This window comes from Nanorana parkeri, unplaced genomic scaffold (genome assembly GCF_000935625.1).
Source record: "Nanorana parkeri isolate BGI_ZX_2015 unplaced genomic scaffold, ASM93562v1 scaffold52, whole genome shotgun sequence".
Classification (NCBI taxonomy): Eukaryota; Metazoa; Chordata; class Amphibia; order Anura; family Dicroglossidae; genus Nanorana; species Nanorana parkeri.
This window is the reverse complement of record NW_017306320.1, coordinates 1,720,352-1,732,747: the sequence shown is the minus strand read 5'-3', so window position 1 is coordinate 1,732,747 and position 12,396 is coordinate 1,720,352. Positions and strand designations below refer to the sequence as shown.

General features: G+C 40.8%; 1 protein-coding gene across 1 annotated transcript; it reads left to right on the top strand.

Annotated features, from left to right (window-relative positions):
- Positions 1 to 7,396: 7,396 nt before the first annotated feature.
- On the top strand, positions 7,397 to 11,037 carry LOC108803271 (histo-blood group ABO system transferase-like). The gene is made up of 2 exons (XM_018575107.1): positions 7,397 to 7,548; positions 10,301 to 11,037. Exons 1-2 carry the CDS (start codon positions 7,397 to 7,399, stop codon positions 10,980 to 10,982), a joined length of 834 nt encoding a protein of 277 aa, XP_018430609.1. The 3' UTR covers positions 10,983 to 11,037.
- The last annotated feature ends 1,359 nt before the right edge of the window (positions 11,038 to 12,396 follow it).

Sequence of the window (12,396 nt, the reverse complement as noted above, 5' to 3'; positions counted from 1 at the left end):
TGAGTATATATATGCACCCCCCCCCCCAAAAAAAAACAAGACTTTTCAATACCACTTTTAAAGTTTTCTGATGTTACACCCATATTCCTGATATAACATGGAACATGGCCAGATCCCAACCCCCCCACCACATGCATGAATTGCAGGTTTTGAACTCCCTGATGTGGCTGTGCATGGCTCCACCCACACAGCCATGTCAATGATTCACAGATCCTTTGGCAGGATCTGTCCAGTGGACAAACTACAAGTCCCATCAGCCACTGTGGCAGAGGGACCTGTATTTCTTAATGGAATACAAGGGCAGAGACATCACTGCACTTGTAGTCCATTCATTCTTCCTCTTGGCCATGTTGCTATATGCGCGTACTGAAGTACGGACATGGAGAAGAGGAAGAGTCTGAAGGAGCCAGAACATTGCACCCACAATCTACTGATTACAGTTGCAAAGCTTTACTGGCTCCAATGCAAAAAAAATGCTAAATGTTTTCTTTTATGAAGATTTGTACAATTTATTGTTTTCTAAAAGGTGAAATTTCTCTTTAAGAAGTTCCTTGTCTGTACTGTAATAACTGACCATGTTCCTACTACCATACAAGTAACAATGTTTTGTTTTGAAATAACGTTTAATGGAAAAGCATTGGTAACATACAAACATATCAAGTATGCAAAAAGATGATACCCATTGAACACTTGTACACGCCTAGTGTCATGTCTGGACATGTAACACGTCACCGCTTAGCTAGGATTATCCCCTTGAGAAATGGAAAATGCTGGGCATGTACGGTTAATTATCAGTGAATGAGGCGGATGTGGGATGTACATTGTTTATTGTGTGGATGATAGTCCTGAAGCAATAGTGAAATTACATTGACTCCTACACCAATGTAGCAGAAACATATTGCAACATTCGTCCCAAGGTTTATACTTATTTGGCAGCACACAGTTCAAATGAAAAACATCCTGTTCACAATCTGATAATAAAGTCCCAGCATATATAATCCTGTTATAACATCAGCATTGTAATAGGAATACATACTAGAGTGGTTTTTGATAATACAATCAAAGCTTATATGAAAAAATCCCTTTTATGTAGTGAGTGCTGCCTTCTGTCTGTCCAAAACTTTCACCAACTTCCCGATGTGTGCTTTGTGTCTCTTTCCCTGCTGCTTGATGTGATGCAATCTTGATTTCTCAACACTACATATCCAATCATGAATTGCTTCCAGTAAACAATGATCTTACATTTGTTGGAGGTTCAGATTCTGAGTTGTAGTTCAGACGGCAGGAGATGTGACTCAAGAAAGTGCAGATTCACAGGGTGTCACTGCATTGAGGAAGTACATCCTATGGGCATCTTTATTAAGTCAGTTTGCAAGCTTCTAGATTCATATGGATATTAGGAGTGGGATAAAAATCTGCAAACTCTCATAATAAATATAAAATAGGTGTTATCCTATTCTGTCTGCAAAAATTAGAAATACACTTTCCGGTCTTCTCTAGTAGCTCATGTAACTCTTATCTAAAAACAAAAGCAAACATGTAAAGCTTTAATTGTTGGAAATACAGCAGCCTATGCTGATATGCAATGATTTGTATTACTGACATTCAGAGATGTAATATTGTCTTTTGAGCACTAGATGGCGCTGTAGTGCAAGTCTAGTCTATGCTAGTTTTTCTATATGCATGCTTCTGTCTATGATCTATATGTTTCCTGTTAATGCTGTTTTCCTGTATACGTGTAGCGTTCTTTTAAACAAGTAAAACTTAATTCAGCATTCCTCAAGATCTCAATGCTTCATCAAAACACATAACCAACAGGTTATGGGCCCAGACACTGAACAGAACACTGCAAGTCAACAAGAGACGCATAAAAGCTGCTGAAAGATGGCAAGTAGTTCAGATATGAAGTTTGCAATCGCAAAGCTCCACAATTGCAACAACCAGCTATGGAAATTTAAGCTTGAAATGCTGCTAAGCAAAGACGACTTGTGGCAAGTACTGAGTACCGACTGACCCACTAATGGACCCGCAGAGGAATGGGACAAGAAGCACAGGCAAGCAAAAGCAATTATAAGGCTGCTAGTGGAAGATGACCAGCTTATCCACATTAGAAAAGAAAATACAGCTAAAGGTATTTAGACTGCATTACAGAAACTGCATGAGTGTTCAAACGTAAACAGTAAACTATATCTGCTACGCAAACTTTATAAGATGAGGCTAGAAAAAGGCCAGGAAATGTGTGAACACATGAATGCCATGCTGAAAATCGTAGAACTACGTGCAATCGGAGAGGAAATTAAAGATAACCACATGATAGCATTACTGCTATGCAGCCTTCCAGAGTCACGGTGCTCTTATTAATGCCCTAGAAACAAAGGAGAATTAATCAATGAATATGACAGAAGGAAAGAAAATATGCACAATTAAGAAAACGAGAAAGCCCTTAAGGTGCATGAGAGCACAAAGCAAAACAAAGAAAGCAGGGCATGTTTTCGCTTTAGAAAGACTGGTCACCTGAAAACAAATGGTTTAATCCGGAAAGCATAGCAGCAAAAGCGAGAGGCACCTACAAGAGAAAGAGCTAAGACCGCTACAAAGGAAACTGCAGGCACATCATGGAGTGCTACCTTTTTAAGTGACTCGGAACAGTATACCACGTGGATAGTGTATTCACTCAGGTGCAAAAAGTCACATGAGTAGTGATGAGACCTTCTTAACAGAAATTGATTTCAGTGCAAAGGACAAAGTTTTCCTAGCAAACGGGAAAAGTATTACTGCAGAAGGTAAAGGATTCTTGAACTGCATCACGCCATCAGTGGACAAGCAGAGTATCTTTGTGAAAAAATGTACTGTATGTCCCAGACCTAGAAGGAAGCCGTGAAAATCCTTGCTAATAACTCTCTCACAGTTAAATTCCGAGGCGATGAATGTACAATCCGACGCAGGAAGCAAATCCTTGCAAAACGAAAATTGGATGAACACCTACACAAACACATCACTGCAGAAAATCAAGTCAAAACAGCCACTTATAATCCACACAACAATTGTGGCACAGATGACTAAGGCACCGAAAACCCAGAAGCCATAAAATACATTTTAATGAGAGGCTTATCAGAAGATATAAACGTACTGCCCTGCCAAATGCTCATGACACGCAAATGCTGCATGTAAGGAAAAGGTCACACGTACCCCACTTCCACAGACCACTCACAAAAAAAAAACACCCACCCCATGGAGCTCATACACAGTGACGTGTGCGGACCAATGAAAACTCCCACATCAGGGTACAGATATCTACTGACTTTAATTGATGATTATTCCAGGTACACAACAACAAATCTGATGAAGCACAAGATAGAAACATCAGAAAAACTTCAAGAGTTTGTAGCCATGTCAAGAAACAAATTCCATCGGAAACCAGGAATTATACGTACCAACAATGGAGGGGAATACATCAATAGGGAAGTGGAATCCTACCTGAGGAAACAAGGTTTAGTACACCAGATTGCCACACCATACACTCCAGAACAAAACGGTGTAGCGGAACGAAAACAAAATGCACTCTTATAGAAATGGCCAGATGCATGCTGTCAGACGCCAACCTACCTAAGAAGTACTGGAGAGAAGCAGTCATGACTGCAACATACCTACAGAACAAGCTACCCTTAACCCTTTCGCTGCCAAGGACGTATGGCATATTAAATGTCGGGCCGAAACAGAAAATGTTTTTTTGTCTTAACTTTTTCAAATTTTTAAAAACATTTTATTTTTATTCATTTTTGTAATAAACTTGTACATTTTTTACATTTAATTTTTATTAAATATTTTTATTTTTAACTTTACTTTTAAAGGGGCTTTGGTCTAAACAGACCCCTGATATTTTCCTCTTTTTCTGCAGCCCCTGTTATAAATGAACAGGAATCCTCTGTACGGAGTGTTCCTGTTCATTTATAACATGTGGATATAATGTGTTTACTATATCCTCAATCATGAATAAACAGGAAGTGATGTAGATCACTTCCCATTCATTCATAATTGAGGATATAGTAAACATACTATGTCGAATATTTACAAACACTCAGCGATCACTGATCGCTGAGTGTTTGTACTGCTCTCCTTCCTGATGCGCTGTCACAGGAGGCTGAGCGAGTAGTGCGGGGAGGAGAGCTTGATCTGACAGCTGACTCCTCCCCCGCACCGCTGGCTGGCTTCCTGTGACAGCGCTGGATGTCTCCGCCCACATCGATGCTCTCCTGATCTGTGACAGGAGGCTGAGCGGTGTGGGAGGAGCGACGCCGGCCGCTCATATCGCTCTCCTCCCGCAGCGCTTGGCCGTCTGTGACAGTTTCTCTCCTCCCCGCTGGGACAAGGAGCAGCACCCAGCAGAGATGCACCGCTATGTGGGCAGAAAAATTGCACTTTCTGCATTTTGCCAAAAGTGGAACTTTTGGACGATATGTTTCGGCAGCCGATATATCGGTGCATCCCTAATCAAAAGCCATTGAAACCACCTCATTTGAAATGTGGTATGGATTGAAGCCTAGCCTGGGGCACATCAGAGTGTTTGGATATACAGCTTACGCCTATATTCCAATGAGAAGAGATCCAAGTTGGAGAACACAGCCATAGAAGGTATTCAGATGGGCTATAGTGAGCAAAGTAAGGGATATAGAATCCTAAAGCCAAAGACTGACAAAGTGACAATAAGTCGCAGCGTTTATTTCAATGAGATCCAATCAACAGAAACAATGATCCCGGGGTGTTGTGAAGTGAATTTCCCAGTGAACCAGCAAAGGAAGCTGATAAAAGTGAAGCTGCACAGGAGTCAGAACAAGGGGAGGAACTCAAACTGGATAATTCAAATTCCATAGTAAATTCTGCTAAACAACCGGAAATTAGAGGATCCACTCAAGCAACAAAGGGAATATCACCCTGCAAGCTGTCATATACTCGTAAGACACATAGCATACTCGAACCAACATCGTGGGAAGACATAGAAAAATTACCAAGCGCAAAGCCAATCAATGGAGAAAGGCGGCAAAAGAAGAAATAAAATAATTCCAGGAAAATAAAACCTGGACACTCGAGCAAGCTATTATCGACATGCAGTATTGCTCATCGGAAGAAATGACTGCGGATGCACTCACCAAGCCATTGCCAAAGCTTCGAGAGAAGCTGAATGTCATATAGCAACACCTATGCAGTTGAGAAGGGGTGTTGGAAATACAACAGTCTATGCTGATATGCACTGATTTGTATTACTGACATTCAGAGATGTAATATTGTCTTTTGAGCACTAGATGGCGCTGTAGTGCAAGTCTAGTCTATGCTGGTTTTTCTATATGCATGCTTCTATCTATGATCTACTGTATATGTTTGCTGTTGATGCTGTTTACCTGTATACATGTAACATTTTTCTAAGCAAGTAAAACTTCAGCAATCCTCAAGATCTCAGTGCTTTACCTAAACACATAAACAACATAAATAACAACATTTATTTACTGCTCCCAAAGACATCTCTGTTTCCATTATGTCAAATTGACTGAGATTCCTGATGTGTACCACTATTTTGTTTCTGACATCAGAGGTGCCCAACAGACATTGCCCCTTTACCCCTATGATACGTCTGCATCTCTTCTACCTATCAGCAAGACCCAGCTTACAGGCCTAAGGCAACAGCTGGGAGGGTACATTGATAGCTGTCAATAACACTTTATAGCGACCCACCCAATATACTTCCAGCACTGATTAAAGGTATTTGGACTAACAAACACTTGTATAAAGTTTCTTCTTTCTTTAGGAATTCATGTATTGGTTAACTAAATTGTTGTCCCACCCTGTTCTTAAATACATGCTGGTTTACACATATTTTATATGTTTTAACTAAATAAGTTATTGATTATTTGTAGCTATTGTGTTATTAAAACACATCACTGTGTAGATCCTTGTATCTTATTTGTCTTGCAGTGTATACAAGCCAGGGTTAGTGTTCCAAGTCAGACAAAAAATTTACAGTTCACAGCAAGTGGATGACTGTTCACAGAAAGTAGATGAAAGCTTGCAGCAAGTGGAGGACTTGTCCATAGAATTGGCACATTGTGAAAGGAAACTACTGCTGAATAACTCCAAAGTAAGGTAGGATACGAAATGTTTAGGTTTAATGTGAATACATAACCATAGATAGAATAAGGTGGTCATAAATATGGCTTGAAAATTACAGCAGCAGGCCAGGGTCATGATATAACACTAGAAAGACAATGTGTGATTTGGTCCTTAGCATGAAATGGCTGAACCAATGTACTATCTGAGCCAAGACTTGTATACAATGTGTAGCTCCCTCTTCATTCCAGTTACAAACCCCTATACTACATACTAGCACTGCAGACCTTGCAGTGGCATTGAACTGAAGAATGACTTTGACCCAGGTGAGGCGATGGGTTTGTTAAACCCTAAATATGAATTTGCAGATTAAAATACAGCAGCAGGCCAGGTTGTAATGAGGTTGTAAAGTGTATGGCCACCTTAAGGTATATGTATTGGGGCAGCACCATAAATGACAGAACCTCTTCTAGTTCACAAAAGATTTTTAATTCACCCAGAAAAAATTGGTAGTTTCTTCAATCTGCTGTTGGCCTAAGTTTCAGGAAACAAGTACCACAAATGGCAGTAGACATCATGCCAGGCCATGGGCTTTAAAAGAAAGTGTGTGTGCTATCCTTATGTTGTGTAACTGTATAGTACAGCAGGTGTGAATGATAACCAGGGTATGCACATCACTTCTGGAAACACTTGACAGGTAAAAATGTTATAAAGGTAGCAATTGGCCTGCAGTTGCCATTTTAGGGCTCATACAAACAGATGTAATTAAACGCTGATATCTACACAGGATCATCCTGGCATAAATCCTGGCATAAAAAAAACTCGAGTGATGGTCCATGAAGGGCTTATGCTTACCTTTTTAGTGCACTAACATCAGTAAAATGCTTACATTCCTCTAACTCACTTTTTAACCCCAGCATGTATACATGTATATGCATTTGCATGTGTGCACATGTAAATTATGCAGAAATGCTGACTGCGGACACAGAATTCTCTACTTTGATTGTATGCAGCTGAATGCAGTGCAAGATTACTGAGCATAATGCAGCTGTGTGCATGGGCCCATAATATACGCGATACCATACAATTCACTACTGCTATATACAACACAATACTCGTACAGTACAGTACTGATGCAATCAGATCCATAAACAAACTATGCAATGTGTGTTTTTTTTTTGCATCCATGTGCATGAGCCCTTATGTTAAGACAAGCATGTCCAGCACTGGCAGACAGGACAACTAGTTAAACCAGTTAAAGGAAGCCTGTACTGGCTTGAGAGCTTTTTTTTTGATGATGTTACTTTTCTCTGTCATTAGGAAAGCTGCTCTGAATGTCCTCACACCTTGGCTTGCTCCAATCATCTGGGATGGAATATATAATTTAAACATTTTAAATGAACAACATAAGGACACCAGGATAGGACTGTTTGTATTTGCAGTGAAAAAGTAAGTATAGAAAAAAAGATACTGGATTATATGTGATAAGACTGTTTTTACCACACACCTGTAAGGTTTTGAGCAGTTTCAAAGAGTATTATGAAATATAAGATAAACAACATAAAAATATTAACTGTAGTAAAAATATTCAAATATCTGTACTTTAGTCTAATTTAAAACTGAACTCCAAGCACAAACGTTTTGATTCAAATGACAATTGAATAGAAGGGGAAATCCTCCGCACACCTTGCAGCAATCAAGGCCTATGTAGACAATGGTGCTTGTAGTGATGAACACGGATGGCACCGTGCAGACACAATGTAGGAAGAGGAATCACCAGCACTCGGTAGAATAATCCAACATGTCCATTTATTGGACATAGAGATCACGCAATCACAAGAACGTTTCGAGACCACGCAGGGTCTCTTCATCAGGGCATAAAGAGTGACTCTTTATGCCCTGATGAAGAGACCCTGTGTTGGCTCTTGTGATTGTGTGACGTCTATGTCCAATAAATGGATTATTCTACTGAGTGCTGGTGATTCCTCTTCCTACATTGATTCAAACGCCAGACATCCCAACTCTCCTGGACATTCCAGGCTCCCTGATGCCCGGAAGAGAAACATTTTATCCTGGAAAGGTTTTATCGGCTGGTTTTTTTTTTGTTAAGTTCTCCTTCAGGTCCTTCCCTGCTGATTGACAGCAGTAGTGGGCGGGTGCAATAGCCAGCATGCTATTGGCTATTGCAATTTGAAATGGCCAATAGCAGCCTAGCTATTCATTCCCCTGCTCCCTTTTTTTTTTTCCCAGCCGCTGTCAGAATACAAAACTAAGAGGGCACCTCCCTAAAATGAGAAAGGCACCTCCCTGAAATTATTTTTTTCTTCAGGTTGGAATGTGTGAAATGCTGTAGTCACACAGGATATAAATCCACTTTGCGTGCACCAAATTCATTTAGAAACCCAGATATTATGTAGCAGTGACATAATCACTGTGCTGCACATAACCTGTGCTATGCATGAGTTTCTGCACACGCAGTGCAGTGGGTTGTGTCGCATTTTTGATGCGTTCCGGGACGTTTTTGCTAAAAAAAAAATAAAAGGTTTAGAATGGGCTTTCAGTGCGTTCCAGGGCGTTTGCATGCGGTTTGTATGCGTTTGCATGTGTTCCAGAGCGTTCCTGAGCAGGTAAAATAGGGCGTGCTGCAGTTTTTTACCTGCTCTGGAACTGAACGCAGCGGTGTGAACTAGAGCCCAAAATCCCATTGGAATACGTTGTACTAAGTTTTGATCCGGTCTGTAACTGCTCTGCTCCTGGAATGCACTCGGTGTGAACAAGGCCTCAAGTTAAAATACGTATGACTAGTATTTAGACAATATTTGTTTTGCCTGGAGTTCAGCTTCAATAAACACATTTTTTATTTTATTTTTCTCGCGGAATCCAGAAAACATTAATTGAATGTAGAATGTCTTTGGGGCAGCAATCTGCTTCAGAACAAATTTATTAAAAGGAGGAGATTCTTATCAGTACAATAAAACCACGAAGAAGCGAGAGGCTAAAATGGTGTTCTGACCAGCGTGTATAGATTGTGTTTACTAAAATATCCCTAAGGGCTAGCTTACACCAAGCGCGTTCCAAGAGCAGAGCAGTTACAGAATGGATCAAAACTGCATCCAATGTATTCCAATGGTGTTTTGGGCTCTAGTTCACACCGCAGCGTTCAGTTCCAAAGCATGTAAAAAATCTGCAGCACGCCCTATTTTTCCTGCTTTAGAACGCATGCAAACGCACCTAAAACGCTTGCAAACGCACTGGAACGCACTGAAAGCCCATTGTAGGCTAAAAAAAAATGTATTTATTTATTTTTACAAAAACTGCCCAAAACGCGGCAAAAACACACTGCGTCTGCAGAAACTCATGCAGATCTGGTCTGCATTTGGTGTGAACAAGCCTTAAAACAAAGACCTTACAATGTATTTACACCTAACAAAGTGTCATAAAAGGCAGCTTACCAGTCTCCTTCCATGTGGTGCATCTATTCCTCTCCTTGACCTGTTATTTCAATAACATAGAGTTGAGGTGTTTAGTTGTCCACTGAGTTACCTGGGAACAGTGTTAACTGATAACTTTCAGTGTGCTGCTTTTGCTGAATGTTCTCAACCGACAAGATTTTAGCAGGATCAACAGATTAATTTTTTTGCACTTATAGACAGATATTACAAAATGCTTTCAATTGTATACAGTAAACTCCCTATCCGCTACCCACAGTGATTTATAGGTGCTGGATAAATGTAGTTTCTGGTTGTTTGGAAGTTAATAGTAAGCAGCCGACAGGTGAATGTAACCAATCGGGAGCAAGAGCCAGAGACTCTCTCTCTCAGGTCTGCTCCTCTGCTCAGTGGGCAGGTGCAATAGCCAGCCTGCTATTGTCTATTGCAATTTTAAAGTGCCAATTGCTTGAATGCCGGAGTTTACCGTAATGAACAAATAAAAGAAGTTCATTGTTTGGGTTTACAAACACTTTATTTTGAGGGACATAACCATTCAGGTTTCACCTCAACTCACTTCCCTTTTAAGTGACCTGATACTATTATGTTATGTTATTTCTGCTTTCATCACATAAGTGCAAAGGGAACATACAATGGTTGATCGAATGCTATGCAACTTTATTACATATTATCAGATTTGTTTTTTCTTGTATTTACAATATTTACTTGTATTTACAGTATTTTTTAAAAAAGAATTACCTCTTTCTTTCCAGGTACATTCGGTTTCTTGGTCCATTCCTGGAATCAGCAGAACGTTTCTTTATGGTTGGCCATAATGTTACATATTATGTATTTACTGATCGAGTCAGTGAAATAGTTAAGCCAAAAATGGGTGATGGTCACAGTTTGCAGTTGCGTGAAGTAACTGCTGACAAGCGATGGCAAGATGTGTCCATGCGACGAATGGAAATCCTGACTGCCTTGACAAAGCAGTTGACAAATGAGATTGACTACTTGGTATGCGCTGATGTGGACATGGTCTTTAACGACCATATGGGAGTGGAAATGCTTGGTGACCTCTTTGCCACACTCCACCCAGGGTTTTTCCTTGCTGAGCCACATGCATTTTCATACGAACGGCATCCCATTTCTGCAGCTTATATACCTTTTGGTGAAGGGGATTTCTATTACATGGCAGCATTGTATGGTGGGAAGGTAGAAGAAATTTACAAGCTTAGCGTGGCTTGCCAGCATGGGATCATGGAAGACAAGAAAAAGAACATTGAAGCTGTCTGGCAGGAGGAGTCCCATCTCAACAGATATTTGGTTTACAATAAACCTACCAAGGTGCTTTCTCCAGAATATCTTTGGGCCACAAATATGCCGAATGGTGAATTTATAAAAAGGAAAAGATTCTTAGCAGTACCTAAAAACCACGAGGAAGTAAGAAACTAAAATGTTCCGTGTGACCAATTCACAAGGAACCATGTGTATTCATTTCTTGCCATTCTCCAATACGAGGACCTTAAAGGAGAACTATGGGGTCAGTGTTTTTCCCCATAGTTCTCCTTAGGGTAACGGGAGGACACAAACTAGCGTCCTCCCGTTACCCTAAGCTCAGTATACCGCGAGCTACAGCTCACGGTATACTGAGACGCTCACTCCAACCAGGGAGACTGCAAAATCTGGGGAAAAATAAAAGCCTTTCCTAGTGCAGACAGGTTTATTCAGATTAAAACAATTATATAAGAAATATACTCACAAGGATAAAATGAAATAGAGCTTTGTATAACAATACATGGATCAAGCAGTAAGCAGATAATCACTGCACAGACGTTCCTGTGTGCCAGCCAGGAGTGCCTGTGATGATGCGTTTCCGGGGTCACGCCCCCTTCATCAGATTCATCAGAATCTGATGAATCTGATTTGATGAAGAATCTGATGAAGGGGGCGTGACCCCGGAAACATCACAGCACTCAGAGCCCATCAGGTATGCTACATGTACTGTACATGTCAGTGATGTGCGGTTCCTCATATTCCGGGTGAGGCATTCCCCCGCTGGCCGATGCCCCGCCCCCATCGACGAAAGCCCCACCCCAAGCTGGGAGGAAGGGAGGAGCCTCCCTGTCCCTCACTAACTACCTTTCAAAAGCCGGATGCAGTGCTGCCTGTAATTAACAGGCAGTGCTTCATCCATGACAGGTTACACAGCGGGCAGGATTTCCCTCCTCTGTAACCTGTTAGTTGCCAATCTGAATGGACAAGAAGCTGTCAGCTTCAGACTTGAAGCTGAAAGCTTTTTCCTCCTTATTCTAGGTGAGGCTCTGCCTCACCTGGTACATGTGCTGACCAGAGACATGCTGACAGAAGCTATGAGGAGAGGGATGAACTCATCAGTGTGCAGCTGCTCATTCACTGTCCAGTCACAAGCCGGGTGGGGGTAGGGAGGTTGGCCTAGCTTTTTTCATAAATGCAGAAGAGAAAAGCCAGGTCACTACCCTGGCTGTGCTTTCTGGAAGGAAGGGGTGGGTAAATCTCAGGATCAGATTGGCAAAAACACAAATCTATTGCCAAGTGAAACCGCTCTCATATGTAAAACACCTTCCAAATATATATTGTATCTGTGTATTTAACAGTTTGCCTAAAGTTCATCTTTAAAATGATTCAAGATTCAGTTTGCCACATAAATCCAATCAGGTGATATGATGTCATTCATAGTTATACTATTTTTAGTTGACTGCACGTTTACTCATGGGATTCCGAAGTATTTCTTACCGCAGACCAAAAATCGGTTCTCCACACATGTGAAATAGTTCTTTGAAAAACATTTTGTACTACTGAAAATTGCTTTGCCCAGAGCTTTATTTTT

What these genes read in the sequence shown, in the direction of transcription:
- LOC108803271 (XM_018575107.1), top strand. Translation starts at nt 7,397, where the DNA reads ATGTTACTTTTCTCTGTCATTAGGAAAGCTGCTCTGAATGTCCTCACA. An exon ending in TTTGTATTTGCAGTGAAAAA is followed by an intron (nt 7,549 to 10,300) that starts GTAAGTATAGAA and finishes CTTTCTTTCCAG; the next exon opens with GTACATTCGGTTTCTTGGTC.